General features: G+C 38.0%; 2 protein-coding genes across 2 annotated transcripts in view; both read left to right on the forward strand.

The window, feature by feature from the left end:
- Positions 1–5,705: 5,705 nt before the first annotated feature.
- On the forward strand, positions 5,706–8,361 carry LOC108669290. Its single transcript, XM_018156597.2, has 2 exons — positions 5,706–6,036; positions 6,888–8,361. Exons 1-2 carry the CDS (start codon positions 6,022–6,024, stop codon positions 7,779–7,781), a joined length of 909 nt encoding a protein of 302 aa, XP_018012086.1. The 5' UTR covers positions 5,706–6,021; the 3' UTR covers positions 7,782–8,361.
- A 225-nt stretch (positions 8,362–8,586) lies between these two features.
- LOC108669288 (Down syndrome cell adhesion molecule-like protein Dscam2) overlaps positions 8,587–22,331 on the forward strand; it is a 19,964-nt gene continuing 6,219 nt past the window's right edge. The window contains exons 1-7 of the mRNA XM_047882381.1: positions 8,587–8,607; positions 14,005–14,123; positions 14,445–14,634; positions 17,106–17,218; positions 17,988–18,159; positions 21,253–21,403; positions 21,616–21,903. Coding sequence (XP_047738337.1) covers positions 8,587–8,607; positions 14,005–14,123; positions 14,445–14,634; positions 17,106–17,218; positions 17,988–18,159; positions 21,253–21,403; positions 21,616–21,903 — 1,054 coding nt within the window. The remainder of the gene's footprint in view (positions 8,608–14,004; positions 14,124–14,444; positions 14,635–17,105; positions 17,219–17,987; positions 18,160–21,252; positions 21,404–21,615; positions 21,904–22,331) is intronic.

Genomic DNA, 22,331 nt, shown 5'->3' on the forward strand with positions numbered 1-22,331 from the left:
TATTCATGCCTATGTTCACGAAGTGGAACAGGCGTGCTCGCTGCCGCGTCAACTCAAGGATCTTGTTGTTTGCTGAGTCAGCGCCAGTGTTTGCTGTGGTGTCAAACAACTTGTCAGAGATTCCTCTCTTGGGTGTTTGTCAACAAGATGATTTTTAACATAAGATTTTTAAATCATTTTTAAATTCCTCATGTAATTATTTTAGTTAGATATATCACAATTTTCATTAAATAATTAAAAAGTAATATTTACTTGTGCTGCCGCACGATCCAAACGGAAGATCTTAAAATTATTTATCAATAAGAAGAGAATAAGAAAAAATCTATAAGAATAAGAACAAGTCTGAAATTTATTGTTTGTTTAATTACAATAGCCATTTCAATAAAAAATCGGTCACATTCAAAACTCATTTTCATCTTCAAGTTTCCTTAAAAAAAGGTAGTATTAACGAAATCTTTTCAGTTTTCGGAAATATTTTAGCGAAGTCTCATGGCAGACGACAAATTGAGCCGAGTTGGAATGCATGTATCAGAATTCACTGAAGCGCTCTGAAGTTCTACAAATCACACCACAAGTCGCCTCCGTAAATCAAAGCCCTGAGCATTTATTGCGTTGTGGCTTGCGAGCTGATTTCGCAATAGTGATGGATGTTTTGGTCTGATTTGCAATTTTGTATACTGCAGAGTTTTTCCTGTATTTATGACTTGGCTCATGTTTGATTTGTATATTTGAACAAAACGAGAAATGCCAATGCGACGTTCGTGAGCAGGATTGGTCGGCTGCATCAATTCGGATTTTTAAATTTGAGAAACATGAGCTTGTCGTCCAGTGCGAATTAATCAAAATCTTCTGCGTAAACAATTTTTATATCGTGATGTGTTTACGAAAACCAGTCGAATTTTTCATTTTAATAAATAACGTTCAAATAGTGAGGCCTGCTGAAAATATTGCTGCCACGTTTCAAGCTGTTAATATTTGAAACCTTTTCGAATTCTTAACGAATTTAATTCCGTATGTTTTTCATACCTCGTTAAATATTCGTTCAAATATAAGTATAGTCTTTTTAAAGTGGTTCCAGCCTCCAATGACAGTAAAGTGATATCATACTCTTATGTCTCTCGTGGCCGGCAAGAATCAGGCACTGGCCTTCTGGTCTAAAGTTTAAATAGCAGGGAATTATGCGAGATACCCGGATTTCTATAATTGATAGTTTGAATGGGATAATCCTCAAAAATTATGTCATAGGCATTTATTTATACATAAAATATAACTAATGTGACATACGGTGTTGAATCTTTCGTAGTTACGAAGGATTTTGAAAACGCGACTTCTTATTACTTTCAATCGGTTTCTGAAACAAAACGGATAAAATTAGAATAAAATAGTATTGCACATATGATAATTAAAGCTGAGTAAAATATTTTATTTCGACCATAAGTACATCAAGACGTAAAATCACGTAAATACAAGAACACAAGTCGTCAGTAAAACACGTACCAAATATTTCCCTCGACCAGGTAAATCGAGAGCCAGCACCGAACTGAATCCTATCCGTAAATTAAAATCGACTACGGTTCTGCTGCGTACGATATACACGCACCAGGCGGACAATATTTTTAAAGGAACCTAATATTTAATATACGGAATTTTAAGAATAAACTCTTCCACGAAGACATGTCCGCGAGTATTTTTTTAGTATCATACTGCATTGAGGTAATACGTACAGGAAAATAAACATTCTGTTGATGAGGATGACGTTTCTAATTAACTACTGAGGCTTTAAATGCAGGAATACTCACATTTTGACAAGCCTTTGGTCAAGCGAACCGTAGCTTCTGAAGCAGGAAGACGTTCTACAACCTTTTCTCGAGTCCATTGTGCACTGCACATCACGGCACCTCAAGCAACTATAACAACCCCGCCTGCACTGGAAGTCCATTGGTTTCTGCCCAGAATGGTATCAGGCAGCTAAATATTCTCCTACATATACAGTGCAAAGTTAATATACTTCCATAGAGAGTATTTACCTGCGCCCAGCTTGTAGATTTCCGGGCTCTGAGTCCCGAACTCTGCTAGGCTTCCTCTCCACGCAGCCTCCTCGTCTCAATGAGGGCTCCCAGAACTCCTGCCTTGGAAGGCTTCTGACAGGAGAATCCATCCTCTCCTCAGTCTCGTAGGCATGAAGCCTTCACGTCTGCGCCAAAATGTCCTGCAATATATTGAAGTGTTCAATCATATCGTTGAAATATTTTATAGCTGGATTGAAGTGCTCAATCATATCATTGAAATATTTTATAGCTAGATTCAAGTGTTCAATCATATTACGATCCAGCTATAAAATATCTTACGTCTTACCAGGTGAGTATTATGTTTTGCTGTAAATTTTTGGCATAAAATTGGGAACTTCCCAAATATAACTCCAGTGTTCTTACCATTTAGAATACTCACCGAAAGAGATTCTGCATTTTTTTGATTACTCCTGATCAACGTTTCTGAAGATGCCCGAGAGATGCTCATGATTCATTTCATGAATAATATGAAAATCAGCATCAGCGCCGAATTTTGCTGATAAAAACTTTTCGAAAAATTGCATCCTTATACTCGCAAAGTGATATACACTAGAAGTGGAACTCAATACAACAACTGTCAGGTCATATAATTGCTTCGCAGGTTATTCTTCTAATTGAGTTCGACTGTAACATCTATAACAGTATTCCATGCAGAAAATTATCGATTGAACAATATTTGGTTCCACCTTAACATTTACAACTTTCCAGCGGTATTGACCTCTGTACATAGGACATTGCGTACCAACATTCTCCCTAAGATATTATAGAATTTTTTAACTAAGCAACAACTGAGTAACTTTTATAGTCTCTCAATCAGGAAAATATGTGGACTTGACAAACTGTTTGGCTGTTATGACCTCCCTCGGAGTGGCTGCAACTATTGCAAGCTAGTATATACACGTTGCAAATGCTTCCATCGACACGCTGTAAATTTTGCACAATGCTTATGCTCGCGCTGTCCTCTGATCGAGGGCTTTCTCACTAAGTGTTGCTATGCTCGAGTTGAAACTTGATATTGTCTCTGCGTTTCAGCGTGAATATTTTTTTCATGCAGCTCTGTTGTGATCTATCTTGAGCTATTGTGTACAGCGTAAAATGAATGTATTAAATTAATTAGGATATAGATGTCAATGTAAACTAACCACTCATTTATATACTGTTTCGATGGAGCACATTCATGCAAGAGGCTTATTGCTCCTGTTGTGCGACCACGTGAGTTTGTCGGGAAAAAATACCTGCTATTTAAGGGGAGCGTCTGGACCTAAAAACGAAAGAATTACGTTTTCCGTGTGTTAATCTCATCTTGTAGGAAGAATTATTACATAGAGGCTGCAACGAACCGCAATGAGGTAGCTTTCATGGTTCTTTCGTGAGGCCGTTTTAAACTTTTATAAACTTAACATTTTATAACCATGGTTTATAAATACTTCTTTAGTAAAATCTGTATTTATAGTTCATTACTCGCGTTAATTGCAAAGTGTTTGCACTCGTTTGAAGAATGAAAACAAGACGCGTACAATGAAGAAACAACTATGGATGCATGAAATATTTTTTGCGTAAGGCTGATTTGAACTTTTATATAAAATTACCTGTTATAACAATTATTAACAATTTTTTTTAAAACAGTATTTATAGATCATTATCCGCGTTAATTGCAAAGTTTGAGCTCGTTTGAAAGCTTCAAACAAGACGCGTTCAATAAAGTTAATACCCAGAATGTACTATCAAGGCTTTTAGCGCTAGGCCGTTTTGAACTTTTATAAAATGATAATTTGATGTAAATTATATAAAGCAGAAAAAATCACATTTATAGCTTATTATTCGCAGTAAACTGGGCAAAAATAAGTCTAAAAACGCTTGATGGCATCCTCAAAACGAGTAGACGGCAATAAAAAAAGCTGGGGCTGCAGTATCAAGCAACATTTTTTGAGCATTTCCTCCTTTTTTCGATAAATTTTAGTTATTTGGCTCCTCTGAATAAATAAAATTTTAAAAATACGCTATCTCAAAAATCTATATCCTCCTATGATTTTCAAGCTGCACCATTAATATATATACCATTCTATTTGCATAATAAATCTTTAGCGATTATCTGGTCACATTTTTCTATTTCGTTATAGTTTGCATTATATATTGAAAAAACAGGAGGGGGTGCAAATTGGAAAAAAATAAAAAAATACCCCCACCCCAAAAATTTTAATTTGGAACAAGTGTTCGGTCAAGTGCTAGATATGGTCCTACAAATCAAATGATATGTCTCTCGATGGTGTAGCACGTTAATTGACTGAGGAGATTTTTACAGTGCCCCTATTTTTGGCCTTCTTTTGAATTTCACGTTTTCTTAATTTTTTTCGAAAAATTTATACGAACAAAAAAGTCTCAGACTTCTTTTATGCTATGAGTACCAAGTTCAAACAATTTGTCGAATGGTTACCCCTAATTACGTATTGGCAAGAGGCTTTATCAATATTTTTAATGAAAACATTCAATCAGCAGCTCTTTCATATATTCGAAAATTTACGAACATGGGAACACAAATTTACGTCGAAAGTTCAGCTGAAATTATTAATAAATATCATAGCAACGGAAAAATAGGCACGAATGTAGACTCAAAATTTCTACTTATCGATTGAAACTTCTTTTCCGTATTACGGTCTCGGGAAATTTGTGATTCAGGTAAACATGGTATTGCCACTTCCATTATGAAAATATTATGGGCCTCCATTATGTTCAGGAACGATGAGAAACATCTGAAAATCAATAGAGATGGACACACATTGGGAAAATTGTCAATTTATTAGATCATAGATTTGAATCGCGTTAAAAAAATCGGTAGAATATATTCATGGACTGGATAAATAATTTGAATTTGAGTTCTCGCAAGCATAATAATATGAACAAATATTCGCGCAAGCAATAAATAAACAAAGTTTCGTATTTATTTCCTTCTAAAGCGCGTGCTAGGAATAACATTTTTAATAATATAAGTGATAATATTTGATACACCGTGTAGAAAAAGAGACGCCACCAATAACCCAATCAAGGTGGATGCGGATGGCCGGCCACAGAGCCTGCCTTGAGATCGACGCTGGTGTTGCAGCTGCACGCTCTTCAACTTCAAATCTTGTGGCTACATGAACGCGTCGTCCAAGCTTCCTTTTAAATTTCGACCAGAAGTAGAAGAAAGCGGGTGGTGGTGTTCGGGAGGTGCGAGTTGGTGCTGCTACGTGACGCGTATGCACTACTTGAATTTGTTCCTTTTGTGTGGTTATTTTTCGAAATCAGTGAATTTAAGTTTTGTTAAAGCGGTTATTTCTTTGCGGTTGATTGTCAAATATGCCGTACCCCGCTTGGAGTTATAAATTTGTTTACGGTATCTAGGATAAAAAATATCTGCTATTGTTCAAGGTGTAGGGCTGAGATTCGGTGGCCTGAGGCTGAGATGGTCATCCTGGAAATCTACTGCTTAAGAGTGCATGCATGGTGGATTAAATTTTTATTCATATTTAATACATTACCAGTTAGTCTTCAGTGATGATTCGAGCAGCTTTTGGAAGTGGGCGATGGTTAATTTACCTAGTCATGTTAAATTATTGATTTCGTCGAGCAGCCCTGCAGTCGACTTGTTGAAAACTTCTGATTTTACTCTAATATGTGGCATTTGTAAATCCTGGCGAATGGGAGGAATTAGGGTGAATGGTTGAATTTTGAACATTTACCAATAATATTGTGTGGGGGAAAATTTTTTTTCCGTGCGGTTGGAGAGAATATGTGATGAAATTGATTTATGGCCACCTAATCGCGCGAATGCAAGATTTGTCTCTAGATGTTTTATTAATTTTTGCTAGAAATTAACCATAGTAGTTTTCAATATATATAAAGAGAATAGGTTTTAGACGGAAAAATTGGTCAAGTAAAGCTCGATTCGACACGACTAACTGAACACTACAGCATGGAGCAATCGGCGGTGAGTTATTATTCTATTCTCTCCCTAGAAAAAGAAAAGATTTTTTTCGCGTACAGTGTTATCTAAAAGGGAAGTCACTCTTGAACTCTTAACTTAAACAGGCCACAATTATAAGTTCCTCATCACTGTGCCGGCTCTGCAAAGCCATGCTGTTAAATTCATTGGTTTCCAATTCAAATCTATTCATTCTTTGATGGATAATTCGTCGTTCTATCGCGCTGCTATTTGAATTAAGAGTTGACCATGGTTTTTTTTATTGGAGTTTCTTGAAGGAGTGGCTATAGCTCAAACAAGATGCTCTGGTGCAAACCCCAATGTCGTAAGCTTCTCTATCAGATCCAATGTTTTAAATGCAGAATTGATTATTCTGGATATGACAGGATAATTTTTTGCTGTATAAAGCATTGGGACAATGCCTTGAGTACCAAACTAGTCGAGCATCACAACCTAAACAGCGTAGAGTCTGACCTCAAACTTGCCGACACAGCCTGACAGTTTTCGGCTCCTCGAAGCAAAATACGTATGGTGAAATAAAATTTAATCCTTGTACTGAATCAGAGCAATCAAACATGCTATTAATTTGACCCGCATTGAATGGAAGCTTAGTCATAATGCACGACATAGTTGCCGGATATCCGTTGAGTAAACCTTTTATGGGTTTAAAGTTTTATATAGTGTTTAAATTGAGTCTTCTTCACTATTCTGTACATTATTCAGATCGAACTTTCGAAACTTACGTAGTTGATAACAATGTTGATAACATATGTTGATGGAATGATGTATGGTCAGAAAAGTGTATTACAATCTTTAAACATTTTAGTAAACTCGTAACTAATTTCTTCCCCGTTCAGATTTCTAAGTACACTGACCAAGACATGATCTCAGACCGTGAAGTACTGGAAGGGTACAACAGCAAGGGTCCTCTCCTCTCTTCATATTACGACAAGAGCAGCCTCATTTCATACTTCTCTTCATGTTGTCATCCGACGGTCATAAGGACGAGTATGGAGATACACTTATCACAGATTGATCTGACGGCAGCTAAAGTAGACTTTCAAAATTACACAATTCGGCCTTATGGAACTAAGTCTGTAATTAATCTTAGCGATTTAACCAACACTTGCGCGGTTGGTAGAAGTTACAATCGCTTTGTCACAGAGTCGATAAATCGCCTATACCTAACATTGCAACGTCTCCTACCTGGTTACTCGGCCAACAGCTTAACTCGGACTAGTATTCTGGCTGCCATAAAGTTCAAGGAGGTTTCTTCTTTCATAGTAAACCTTAGTGTCATTAATATCGCCAAGTTTCTAAATGTAATTGACAACGCCAGAATGATCTTCAGGTCTGATAATGAACAGATCATTCCTGCTGAAAAAGAGCTTTTGGCAACCGCGTCATGGAAAACGTTCAGGCAAATATTAAGATTCTTGGTACAGGAAATAGAGCGATCGTGCCCTAATATTGACGCCGCTGCAGTTGTTCTGAACCGGCATGAACGAAGAACTATAATGAGACTCGTGTACCATCACTTCTCATTGGTTTATAGATTATTTGAAAATAAGGAAGGATTGGAGCAACGGTTAGAGGAAGCACGGATGCTCCTTATGGAAGATCTGCAAACAATGGTCACTTCTAGGATGAACTTTGAATGCGTCAACCTTACTACGCCTTACTTAGTTGTTTTTATACTTGTTGTGACTTATACTGCCCTCCACTTCAGTTTTAATGTAGCCGACACATAAAGGTGTCGTAATTAACCTTCGGTAATAACTTTAACAAGAGACTAATCTTAATTAGAGTATTTGGCTTTTATTAACAATTTTACAATTAAATTTTGCCTTGCTGAACTTTAAATGTAACTGGCAGCTGCTTCAGGTTCACGTAGGTTGAAATATCGGCATCTGAAAAAACCCCTTTCAATTATTTTCCGTGTGAAGCTATTTTCATACTTCATATACAAATTGTGCTGATCAACGGTCTCAATTTACATCGCCTATTATTTCAATGTGACTGCGCTGTTATACCAACATCGTCGTAGTGATGGTTGTTGATTTTAAATAATATAATGATTTTAGGTAGTTTCTCGGCAATAGTTTGTCTACTATTTGAACCTTTTAGAACAAGGTTCAGTATTATTGTGCTGTATGCCCTACACGTTTCAGCTAGTTTTTATCGATAGATCGGAGTAAACGTACTTCTGGGTCCATCCGACCAAGATGAACGATTCGAGATTGTTGAAACTTTTTTCGAATCTTGCAGTGTAGTTTTCAATGGTCGGGCGATGAATGAAGGCAACTAATTTAAATAGACACGAGAACCTGAGATAGTCGTTTCTTTACCCTAACTAATTGATGATACTCGGCTTCTAAGGACTCTTATTATTGATATAATTTTCAGCGTATCCCATCAGCCTCGCGTCATCATACCACATTTAAAGTCGTGAAAGTACGCATAGGCCATAACTTCTCAACAACGCATTTGAGCTGAACGTTTCCAGGGGCTGTTGTTGGTTATGTCGCCCCCCACTCATATAATATTCTTGCGACCATGTACCACAGCTTCTACGCCGTAAAATCTTTTGCCGAAATCTTTTGTAAAATCCCGCCACCAATTGCCGAAGAATTGTTCTTGCATCATCTTCCAGGTTACAAAGCATTGCATGCTGTCCTGACAATGTTTTAGTTACAGGTCCATATGGCTTCTACTCGATGGATTGCTGGCATAGTAAAATCTGCGTTCATTTGACTTCGTCACAATTGTTTGCTGGCAATTGTGATGGACGTTTTTGTTTTCTTTTTAACATTTTACCACGACAGTGACCTAAACAATGAAAGGACTACTTAACATGTCGGAGGGAGTTTTCAAGATGCAAGTGGCCAGAATCCTTTCCACTTGCGATTAGAGTCATGGTAAATGCTTGTACATGGATGGTTACCGTCCGACTCGCTCTGCTAAATCCTGTCAGGGGCGTTCTTGCTGCACCCGTTGCTGCATCCACACCAACTCAGTTTCACATTTTATAAATCAGAAATAAATTAGTCAGCGCATATAATCTTGATATCGCCTCGAATGGGGCTGAACTCGTAACAAGTCTCTGCAATTAAATTTCTTATTTAATAATTTATTCTTAATTAATTTATTAATTATTTAATTATCTTATTTAGCTTAAAACCGAAATTGCGCCCACACCCTATTGCATTACGGACGGATGAACTACATCGGTGTAGATGTGGAGCAAGCACGCAGATCCAAATTTATTTTAGAAGATACGTCGTTCAAAAAGGATCAAATCAAAAATTGAAAACTAAGAATATTTACAACTAAAATTTACAGAAATTAATTTTAGAAAGTCTTGTTTCAATATCTTGTGCATGAGTAGAATAATTTTATCAGTTATTTCACACGTCATGTTTTACCGTACCGACTAAGAGGTGTCCAATTTTGACCCGTCAAATTTTGATGGGAACGAGATCGACCTTTTCTTGTATTTCAGATTCACAAAGCTGCTCAAACTGCCGTTCACTTTATAAGTAAGGTTCTGTTGTGAAAGCACGATATGGTGGTATGCAGTAATGGGTTTTCGTGCTGCAACGTTTGTTTACAGTGCTTTTCAAGCGTGTATGTGGTCAGAGAGCTTTACGATTTTTTAAAATTGTATGAATTTTTATTGTTTTTTGTGAAAACCTAAGCAACACGAGATGAGCTAATCAACTGGAACTAAAAATTCAACGAGTAATACTGTACATCACAGCCACAGCCGGTAATAATTCATTTCCTGTAGGCTGAAATAGTTCATGGAAAATATCAATTTTTAGGTGCTCTCGCAATGAAAAGGCGGTCAAATTCCGAACATTAGACCAATATACGGAGTGTATCAATGAATCTCCCAATTTTGCATGTCTATTTCCCAAAAAAGAATCTCACGATTTTGCATGGCTATAAATTCCGAACACCGTAAACACTAAAGTGATAATTTTTTGGCTTGATTTAAGTAAACTATTAGATTTTTTCGTCCCAACCTAATGAGTAAATGGGTGATACTTTAGATTAAGTGCATCGAAAAAAAAAGTTTTTTTTAATTATATGTTTTTTGGGGTGTAAATTAAGAATCTGAAATCCGTTTTTGGCGGTCGGCATCGGAAATTTTTAATGGAACCTGTTCCATTAAAAATTTCTGGTCTGGACCTAACCTGCGAGGTTTTCGTTGATTGGCTAGGTTTTTCCGACCGCCGGACGGATTCCAAACGTAGAAAAAACCTATTGGCTAGGTTTTTCCGGCCGCATGACGGACTCCAAACATAGAAAAAACTTAGCCGATCAACGAAAACCTCGCAGGTTAGGTCCAGTTAGGAACAGGTTCCATTCAAAATTCCCGATGCCGACCGCCAAAAACGGATTTCAGATTCCTAATTTACACCCAAAAAAACATATAATTAAAAAACACCCTTTTTTTGGATGCACTTAATCTAAAGTAATACCAGTAAATGTCCTGAAATACGAGTATATTCCAAGTTGTGGTTATGCGGTTGCTCAGATCATCTATTTTTGTTGATAGTTTCAATCACATTCAGTAACGTCATGTAACCTTCGATATATTGAATGTCATATTGTCCAATGCGGCCAATCCACCGGTCACGAAGTTTTTATGGAGAATAATTAATTGGTTTGAATTAGATAGAACCCTCATAATGCATAGCAAAAATAAATTATAACATGGAAGCTTGCTTCTTCCAACAGTGCGTTGTTTGGTCAAATAGAAAATGTCATGATCATACGCATTTGGATTATTCATTAAATGCACCTTGTACTGAACTATCACGAGCAAAAGTTACTGTGATGACGAGAAGAATATAGCACTATACAAAAAAAGCCCACATAAAAAACCCCCCACAGCTCTTGAAAACAATATGGCGGCGGGAAACGACTTCTGACTTGCATCTCTTAAATTGACCATAAATGTTTAATAAACTATTCAAATTTGGTGATTGTGGTGGCCAAATGAGATGCTCAACTTCGTCAGAATGTTCCTTGTGCCATTTTTGTAACAATTATACAGCTGTATGTATCGGGGCATTATCGTTCTGAAATATGGCGTTCTCCTCCGGAAACAGTGCTTGAACCATTGGATGAACTTGGTCCTCCAATATACCTAAATAGTCACGTCTGTTCATTCTTCCCTGAAGAGAAATTATTAGTCCGCCAGATTTAAAATAAACAAAGAACATCACAGATCCCCCGCCATGTTTTACGGTTGAGAGAAGGTATTCTGGATCAATGACTCTTTTGGCTGTCTCCTAACGTAAACTCGGCCAGAGGTTGGAAATAAGGTAAATGATAATTTGCCAGATAAAATCACATTTTCCAGAGCTCGAGGGACAAATTCTGGAGAATTTTTACACCACTCTAAACGCTCTGAAGCATTTGTATTTAAAACCATAGGTTTTCCAATTGCAGCTCTTCCATAGAATCTAGATCAGTGCAGCACATGGCGGACAGTCTTAATGGAAACAGGGCTCTGTAGGCGTTCATTGAGGTCTACAGTAATATTAACAGCCGTGGTCTTTCGATTGTCCCTCGAAATTTGATTTTGGTACTGACGGTCTCTTTCAGACCACTTAGACTTTCGGCCAGACTTGTGTTTTGCTGAGGACGTTTTTCCTTCTCTTTCAAAAGCAGTCATTACTTCTGAGACAGTACCTCTAGAAACGTCAAGTATTCGGGTTTCTGTCACATTAGCGCCTGTCATAAGGACAGCAACAATTTAGCCTCTTCGAAAGTCAGAGATGTTTGCCATTTATAGGTTATATGTTAGGTGATGGACACATAAATTTACTTAAAAGTACCTGTTCATGAATAAAATAAAAACTAGCAGCAACTGGAAACAATAAAAATAGAAATATCGCGTTTTCGTTATTTGTAACATGTTAAAAAGTTACGATATCAAAATGTCAGATGTTTCCCTTATTTTGTCCAACCCCTGTAGATAGCTGCCTAATATTTAGCAGCCTAATCTTCAGCAGCCTAATCTTCAGCAGCCTAATCTTTATCGCATGAATCCAGAGCGCATGTTTTTGCCTGTCTCTGGAGCCGCGCTCGGCCGCCGCACGTGTCGCTCTCCAAGACAAACTGGAGCAGATTAGTACATGCCCGAGGCTCCATTTACAAGACGAAGCGCGGCCTTCGAATACTGGGAGTCTGGTTATCAAAGTGCTATGCTTTGCTTGTGCAGTAGTAACACTTCTCGCTCTGAGCATCGTTAACGAGCTTAACGTTATCGGCTAATTGCTGGGTATCGATTAAGCAGGAGAACACTGAAATGTTTCATGCCTCACGATCAACTTTTCGAGCGAGCTTCTTCCAACTAACACAATAATTATTATTATACTACTTTTGTTGAACAACTTGGATATTTTCCTACTAAATCGATAGTTAAAATTGAAAGATTTATCTATAAACACGTGGATAGTGTAATTTCGGTCAAAATTATTTTCTGATTATCTACACGTCTTGCGTGTTCATTGTAACGAAAGGATTCCACCAGCTCATAATGTCGTCTATGCCATTTGATAATCTTCCGCGTGTTCAGTGCAGCGAAGGCGTTCTTAAAATCATCAGAGCGTCCATATCATTTGATAATGTTTTTTTTTACATAAATTAGAGTGTGTCGTTTTCTGCAATCTACTTTCTTCATGACTTATTTATCTTTTATTATTCTTCAAGGAACCAAAAAATACACGTAATTGTAGTAGGTGCACTGCCGAAGATCTGTGGTAATTTCAAGAAATCTGTTCTGATTTCTTGACATCTTCTTCATTCTAATATATTGGTTGATCATGGACGAGAGCCAAATTTCAATGTGACTGCGCTATGGTTTAATGTCGAATATAGGAATTCTCTACGGAATATATTCAATGAATGACGCGCTTTTAACCCTAAAATTTTTAATGTGACGAAGACTATTCATCAAAATTCTTAAATTACCGCCAAATGAATTAAAATCTAGTTTAATCTATTATTATTAGTTAGCAGCATACATAATTGCCTTCATGAAAAATTGTCTTCATAACAGATATAAAAAAACTGTCACTATTGCGATCACAGTCACAATTTTATCAAAGTCTACGGAATTGAAACTGAACATTAAAATACCTTAAGCCACCAAGTAAATAATTTCTGTATTCACTTATATTGACTTTAAATCATCCTCAAGCAAGTCTGATGCATGAATAATGTACATTTAACAGATGTGTAGTTTTTACGTATACTTAGAATTTTCCAATAAATTATAAACATACGAGTATATGTAAATACTAAGGGGTGAGATAAGCAGTCATAAAATTAAATTCAAAATTTTATATTAAAATTCAAAATTAAATTCAAACCTAAGTTATTTAACAATAATTACTAAGAATGATCAGTAATAAATTTCTCCCTGCCTCTCGGAACTGAATTTTTTTACAGAGCATATATATTCTCTGCTGTATTACTTAAATAAAAGGTTCCGTTCTTAGCCTTCTCTTACAGTAGGTGCGAATAACAAACATTATTACCCCAAAAGGTTCCAAGCTTCATTGTCACCAAATTTTGCGTTGAATATCAATCACCTCTCAAGCAGATCATTCTGACTCAAATATACAAACATAATTAATTGATGATGGAACCTTAACATTATAAATTTTTTATTTCACTGGAGCAGCAAGTGTTNACTCGAATATACAAGCATAATTAATCGACAATGTTATAAGCCACAGCATTATAGGTTTTTGGTTTAATGGATAAGCAAGTGTTGATATCAGCTAGTTTCATTTCTGAGTTGGTTCAAAGTAATCTATAGTGTCTATATGTATTTGGTCTAATATTTGTGTCTACTAATAGTGATTATAATAACCCCTATGCTCGCGGAAACAATAAATAAAATAAGTTATCAATAATCTAAACATAAAATTAATTTGTTACACCGTTGAGCTGAAGGCGCCAGAGAGCGCAGGGCCGCAGCACAGCAGCCACAGCAGCGTGACGGTCGCCGCAGCTTCTGCCGCGACGCTGCCCTGCCATGCGCCGGCCAACCCACCGCCCACCTTCATGTGAGCTGCCGTCCCGCAATTTTGATTTCAATCATTTTCCTAGAAAAAATGTTGTATAATTATGCATAATTTATGAAAAATGCTCTGCATAATAATTTCGACACTAATTTCCGGTATACAACGCTCGCCATATTCAACCGATTCCTAGAAAAAATGTTGTATAATTATGCATAATTTATGAAAAATGCTCTGCATAATAATTTCGACACTAATTTCCGGTATACAACGCTCGCCATTTTTTAACTTTATCAAACTGTTCTGAAATTACTAACCCGGCCTTATGTAAAACAGCTTTCAAATTCCTCTTTTTGTGTCCTCAAGTTGGTACAAGGACCAAACGCTGGTGGCTCACGTGAAGCCGCGTGAGCATTCGTTCGTCGTCGGTGGGTTCCTCGTCATCCCTGTCGTGGGTGTTGACGATGCTGGGGACTATCGCTGCGTGGTGAACAACTCCGTCGGCGTCACCACCCTCACCACACACCTCGAGGTCACCATACCTCTGAAAGTTCAGGTCCGTTTGCACCATCACGGAGATTTACTTTTCCTAGATATCATTTCATTGTGATAGGGATCCAAAATTATGTTTCTCGTGATTATATTTCAACACATGAGAAATACGCAGGAGTTGAAACCTTAACTTTCCGACAGGTAGCATATACAATATTTACTGAATGCAATTTTTACGACTTGAATTTCAGTTAGTGTATGAATGCTACAATAGGATGTCAATTTATTGTCAAATTTCTTAAATATTTGGTATATATACTATGTCTAAAGTAAAGGACTTATGACTATCATCTAGCACATCTACCTGAGCACTATACACTTAGTCATAAATGACCCCGCAGTGTCGTCGAAGATCACCTGGGAATTAAACAAATAAATAAATTTAATATCATTATTTGATTGAAATGTGGTATGGCTCATATAAATGAGCAATATGTGTTTCATTTGCCTGATTGTTTTCCATTATCTCTATGTGACTAATTGCTCAAATAATGATGATATTATATAATCGTTAGTAAAAGTTTCCAGACGTGCAACATTTTCTATGAACGATTTTCCTTCAAGTTTTAGAAAATTTTAATTTTTCTTGTAACTTTTCCCTTTATAAGAATTTTTATTGTCTTGTGGAAGCAAGCCTCTCCGTTTTTAGGTTGATCGACAATTATAAAGTCCATTTTTTTATTTTTAGTTTTTATCTCTTCCAGACTTCAACCTCTAAGAAATATATTACTAGTTCATCTACCAAGACTGATTACGGTCGATTTTTCTTCAGCTGAATCGCGGTGGTCTACGAGTACAGATAAAAAAAGTTACTCTATTTATTATCTGTGACTAGAAATTGATTTTCCTAGCATTATAAAGACACATTAAACACGAAACGAATTAATACACTCGGTAAAAAATATTTCTGAATATGTTTACGGACACGCTATGAGTCGCTATCCATATATTTCATTTTTGAATATCGTATACACATATTATCATCGTCGGTCGTAGTTCCAATACTCCCAAATTTTTTAAAAACTTTTCGCGAATTTTAACGCTTTGTCCCTAAAATGTTCCTCTTCAGAAAATAGTTTGCTAGTTTCAGTTGCGATGATAAAAGGAGCTTGGGCTGCTCGTTCATCCCTTCCTCAATTTGAGACGCAAAATTCTGTGATGTGCGCGTCAGTTTTTGCATACGCGGTGTGAAGTGCTCTCAGGATCTCAGCAACGTCCTCGTGCCCGAAAATTCAAAAATAATTTTTTGTTACCATTTTGCTGTTTGGTCATCTCGCCGGCTCCCATGAGTTTAAACCGTTTACAGTGCGGTAAATTTAGTTTCTTTTTCTCGATTTTTTTTATATCGAATGCAGAATAACATCTCAAGATAACTTCGACATGCATTATCGATCCCGACTGTATTGGCATTTTGAGTTATAATATATCGAAAACATAGTCAGTTCGGTTGATTATTTATTTATACAACATGTTACTTTCTATTGATTGATTGACCCCGTTAAACCTGAAAATGAAAAGACAAAAAAATGAAAATAAATACATAAACAATATGTGATCAATATACGAGTATAATTTTTTGCTTAGGGAAGATATACTGAGATCTACACTAGTATTCGAAATGTAGGAGTAAACTAGAAGTAATTATCTGACGGTATAAGTACATTTCTCACAGATTATTAAATTTCACTATCGAAGTCAGCGATAGAAAACCGAATTTTCACTTTTGCCCTCTGCGTAAAGAGGATACATTTTGACGAAAAAAATTGCCCGGAAAGCATGTATTTCAAGCAGGACGTGGTGAAAATTAGTACGAAACAAGCTCAAAGCTGACGCGTGCCAACCCAACAGATACGAACGTAAACGTGTACTTTCTCGCTCGATGACCGTTACTCGCCATCCTCTCGATTTTTTGGTGTTTTACGGTCGATTTTTGACAGATGTGATCACCCACTGTTACGCCACCTTTAATCTACGATCGCCACCTATAATAATCGATGCGTCATCCTTAATTTTTATTTGGCAACCTTATCATTGCAGTCTATTGGTCGCACATTTTTTGGTCCTAGCTTTAGTAACTAATTTCTGTAACTTCCTGTCGCAATAATGTATGAAAAGATTCTATATAGGTCCCATCGAAAGTAATGTAGTTATTTTCTACAGAGTGTAAGTATGGTTCACTAAATCGTTATGATTTAGTGAACTAATTATGAATTGAATTGAACTAATTATGAACTAATTATGAATAAAATATGAACATGAATTAATTCTCCATATTACTCATTAGTATTTTCGGAAAGTGTCCATGCATGGATCTTAGGATTATTGAGAATGCAAAAGTTGTTGCATAATCAATTAGTTTCCCATTTCTCTTTCCTGACCATATCTTTGCAGGTTCCTGACTTTTAATGTGATTCAAAGACATTTCTAATGCATTCAATTAACATGATTATTCACTGGGATTTATTTATGCTTCAGGTGACTCCTGAAGTAACAGAGGTGATGGTGGGCGAAATTCTGGAACTACGCTGCACAGTCACTGGCTTCCCGGTATCTGACGTACTGTGGTACAAAGACGCAAGCCCGATACAGTGAGTTTTCATGTGCAGTCGCTGGCTTCCCAGTTTATGACGTATTGTTGGTACAAAGAATCCGGCCCTGTACAGTGAATATTCTTGTACAGTCACCGGCTTCCAGATATCTGACGTACTATTATATAAAGAACTAGCCCATATAGTGAGCCATTATGTACAGCCACTGGCTTCACGTTATTTGACGTACTATTATACAAAGATGACAGCCACTTCTGGTGAGTTTTCTGGTAACTAACAGCCTACCACTACCCAACGTTTTCTGATATAAATGTCAATGTAAAACGGTGTGTCATCACGCACGATCACTGACTCCGCTGTATGTGATGTGTTGCACGGTTTTCGAACAAATAGGGAGAGGTTTGACGACGAACAAATTATTGTTGAACTTGAAATAATCGTAACATTAGTGAGTTATCTAAGCTATGCTACTATCACAGGATTAGTCTTGTCTATAAGCTGGAATGCTTTGCTGTGAAAAGAGAAACTTGCATATGCTGTACTAAGTGGATCGTGATTTTCCTCTCATTAACTTTTAAAAGCGTGTGAGCATAAGCATATTGATTTCAAAGCGTAGGTAATTAATTAGTAATTAACTAATAAGTAGATTATTAGGGGTGGTTTAGTAGTAAATATCATGGTTTCAAATATTGGCAATTACTATATAGGTTCATCACAAACACTATGATGTGCACCTGTTGCGCTACACGACTTTTCCCTGTGCCCTCATCTTGCTTCCCTCACGCACCCTCGCCCCGCTGCCCGCCAGGAGCGACGGAAGACACCGCGTCTTGGAGGACCGCGCGCAGTTCGGCGCGCCTGGCGCTGCGCGGCCGTCGCACTTGCGCAGGCTGCGCGTGCAGTCCGCGCTGGCGACGGACGCGGGCGCGTATCAGTGCCGCGCTGTGGGGCCGCGCGACGTCGCTCACGCGCACGCCATGGTGACGCCACACATCACCTGGACCCTGGACAGCTTCCCTCTGCCACAGGACGAAGCTTCCCTCTGATTGTAGCGGGACGAAGGAAATTCCTCGTGTATAAATATCCTTTAAACTACCTCCCCCTTGACGCTTATTACATGAGACCCAAACTCTGTCCGCCACTGATGTAATTTTACGGTCAACATCTTGGTCATTATCAAAGTGTTAACATGGATTCGAACTCATCTCATAACATCTTTCGTAAATATTATGATGCATATTTGTATAACATATTAAAAACTTGAATCACGCCTATCGACGATTATTGGCGACATTTATATCGACATTTTCCTCTTTTTAAGCTGGCAAATATTATGTTGCTGTTATTTTTACACATATTTTTATTCTTGGATTCTTACAATTTTCTATGGGACTGTTCGTTTCGATTTCCCGCCTTAGCATTCATTTGATTCCATCTGCAATTACGGATTAAAAACATTCATTAGTTGATGCGTTCCAGTTTAAGAGAAAACATATTTTCATGGCTTGCTATTAACTTGACAATTTAGTTAACTCTGGCTTTCAAGCAAGTCTCAATTTCAATCTTTCATCTAGTGCAATTTCGAGCTGTCCAAATGTGTTTCAAGTAATTGTTTTCTGATGGGTTTCAGTATGGCCTAGTTGAAATGTACCGTAGTCAGAGCTGCTCGTCTTTCATCAAAGGAATACTTGATGACCTGTTCGAATTTCGAGCAAACTTGCAATTCGTCGCATGCACCTGAAATCCAATCCGGTGTTTCCAGTCTATTCTTTTACCTGTACCTTATTTACCTTATTTGAGCGTCGACTCATCTAATTGACCACACTGATTTATAGGCCAAATTTTTTGGTCGAAGGCGAGTACTGGGATACGATCGATTGTTAAATACGCTGTGCTAAATTCAAATTTGTACCTCGATTTGGTCCCCTTTGCTTTCTGGTGTTGAAATGGTATTATTTTAGTTTTAGCAAATATATATGCGTGTCAAGCGATGGATCCGCCCCCAACGGATAGAACCGGACAGTGACAGATACAGTACACAGATTCAATAATTATTTTGGGATGACACAATTATTAGTCAAAGCACAGAAAGTAGATGTGCTATGAAGATCTGTTGTATATGGCTACGAGTTGTAACTCAGGTGCATCCAGCCGAAGTCTCACAACATGCCAGGGTTTCAACTGTCGTTTTAGTTGCCCTTAATCAACGTATAGTGTTAATAGAATCTTTTTCCATGATTATCACTCGCTTCTACAAGGTTGAGTGACGTCTGCCACCCTATATTGGAATGAGTAACGACTCAATATATGTAGGTTTGGTGATCTAGAACTGATGTGTTGGCATAAAAGCCACAACATCCTGACTTACATTCTTCTAATTCCTTCAGTCCCTTTAACTGAAGAAGCTCCTCAAAATCAGTCACCGTCGGCAATTCGTGGGTGTGAGGTCTGACAAAATTCCCCTTTGAACTCCGCAGCTCTAAGGCCTGAGAGCTACCACAACTACGTTTAGTTGTGGAAGGCCTCAAAATTTATGTCCAGATAAATTTGTGAAATTTTTCATCAAACCTTGGTTAATTAGAAACGTGAACGAATTTTTTAAAAAATAGCATGATAATAGCTAAAGGGAACAGATGTTTCACATAAAAATAATGGAAAAACGTCCTCATTTACTTCAGCTGGCCACCTCAATTAAAATAACTGAATGAATTTCGTCGACAAAATAAATCGCAACTGGTAACCACCGCAGTGAGTCACTTAACGTTTTAAAACATTATTAATGTAATAACGTTTTAAAACGTTATAGACATAAGCACAATACTTTTGCTCATGCTGTCTCCTATATAGTCGGCTGAAAAAAATAATGTAGGTGAACCTATAGACGGACTTATTAACGTCTTAACTTAAACGGAATCGGCACGTCTTATTTAGCGACAATCTTAACAAGATTCAGGAGCTAAATTTCGGTTAGCATTTCTTCATCTGTCCTTATCGGCATTAAGGGATAATTATGAAATTTCTAATGTCGACGTTTATTTCTATGATGAATTTGATGTTCATGATTGAAGTTGATGGTATCCATGGAAACAAATATTTTCATTGAATTTGCCACCGCAAAGACAGCCTTGTGGAATAAAAGGCCCCGTGAAGCTTTTATAACCCGCACAAAAGACGAGCCTGGGCTAATGGATCTCGACGCTCGCTGTGATGATGAAGTGTGCGCTATTTTGTGCTGCTCGCTGAGTTTCAAATTGAAAGTCTTTGTCTGTCTGCACCTGAACTCCGCTTTGGACTTAGATAAAGTGCGTTTATCTCAGCCATCATCGTGATGACTTACTTGAAGTAAGTCAACGCTCTTATAATCTCCAAAATATTATTATATGAGTAATAATTCGAAGATCAAAAACTTTCTCTTTTTTCCTTCATTTTGAATTCAATATAATTGTGTAATTTCTAAAACTTGATTATTCCTCAAACTATTTTATCGTTAAACAAAATTTTCATACTTGTGTGACTTTAATCTTATTATGTTTAATTTATCAAACTTTTATCTCTGACTTTTTCCCTCACTACTTAATTAATCATCATCGCAGATCTCACGCATTGATGTAAGTTATAATCATCTTACTCTTGAATTTCGGCTCTGGGCAATTCATAAAATGTAATCGTATTAGAAAAAAACTTTAAAAGGCCGCCTTTAAGTTAAAATCTGCTGATTAGGTTCGTGATGAGTCAGTACGTTTCAGCTCATGGCGACGTGATCAGCCACGTGCATGTTTCTTAAACCGATCTCTGCTCATCAGGTTCGTGATGGGTCAGTACGTGTCAGCTCATGGCGACGTGATCAGCCACGTGCATGTCTCTTAAACTGATCTCTGCTCATCAGGTTCGTGATGGGAGTGTACACCTCTTATAGTCTTATAGGCATTATACGCCATTCACAGTCAGTGGCACTTTGTTCCCAGACGAGGCGCAGCTAGTTCCCTTTACCCAATTAAGAGCACGTGCAGCCTATAGCAGGCACAATGCGACGTTAAATATCAACATTACTGTTCTATACAGACGGCGTGCAGCTTCCGGCGACGCATCACCAGCGCGTGAACGTCAATGGAACGCTGACGATCGCTGCGATCACGCGTGCGGGTGACGAAGGCAGCTACTCCTGCACGGCGCTCGACAAGCAGGGCCGCTCCGAGCAGCAGACGCTCCACATTCAAGTTAAAGGTGATTTTTTCTTAATTACATTGTGGTGAAGTTATGGCTGTGACTGTGGACTGATTCATTCGGAACTGTAGAATTTTAAACATCGGTAAAAATTAATCTTGGCAGTTCAATTATCCTACAGGCAACCTCTGAAATGGAAAACTTGTTGTTTGCTGTGATTTTCGTGCATTTAAAATCCATCACTGTCCAAGCCACCACATGCTTTGTTTCAGTTCCCCCGCAGCTTGCGCCTCTGACTTTCGTGGGAGGCAACCGAGCAGGGCTGCGGGCTCAGGCCATGTGCCTCGTCTTAGCCGGCGACCCTCCCTTGAGCCTCCGCTGGTACAAGAACGGCCAGGAAGTCGACGCTGGAAGCAGCGATGTGATCATCACACACGCCAATGACTTCTCATCGTCCCTCTCCATTGAGCAAACGCTGGGTAAACACGCTGGTAACTACACCTGCTCAGCGACCAACAGTGCCAGCACGGCTTCATCCTCCGCAGTGCTCGTAGTCAACGGTGAGTATGCTGCCACATTTGTTCCCTGTGAAAAGTGTACCAGCTTTCTACAGTATTCGCTGACAAATTTAGTCTGCTGACAAATGCCAAAGTGACAGGCTATTCTGATGTCAACGGCGAGTTTGCCTCTAACAGGTACTTTTGTCAACCGTGGGTCTGTGGTCAACGTCGAGTTTGCTGTCATGTGCATATACCAGCTGACTAATAAGATTGCGTTTGTACAGCCTAGTCAGCAGAGGTGGGCAGTAGCGCGCTACATGTAGCGGCCGCTACATTTTCAGTAGCGGTAGCGGTAGCGACTCTACATTTAAGGCAATGTAGCGGTAGCGGTAGCGCCCGCTACATATTTGAGTAGCGATACGAGGTTTTGCCGCTACAGCGCTACCGCTACATTTATAGATAAAGCCTTTAGATTTTACTTAAGGGGA

The sequence above is a fragment of the Hyalella azteca genome, unplaced genomic scaffold (genome assembly GCF_000764305.2).
Source record: "Hyalella azteca isolate HAZT.00-mixed unplaced genomic scaffold, Hazt_2.0.2 contig10322, whole genome shotgun sequence".
Lineage (NCBI taxonomy): Eukaryota > Metazoa > Arthropoda > Malacostraca > Amphipoda > Hyalellidae > Hyalella > Hyalella azteca.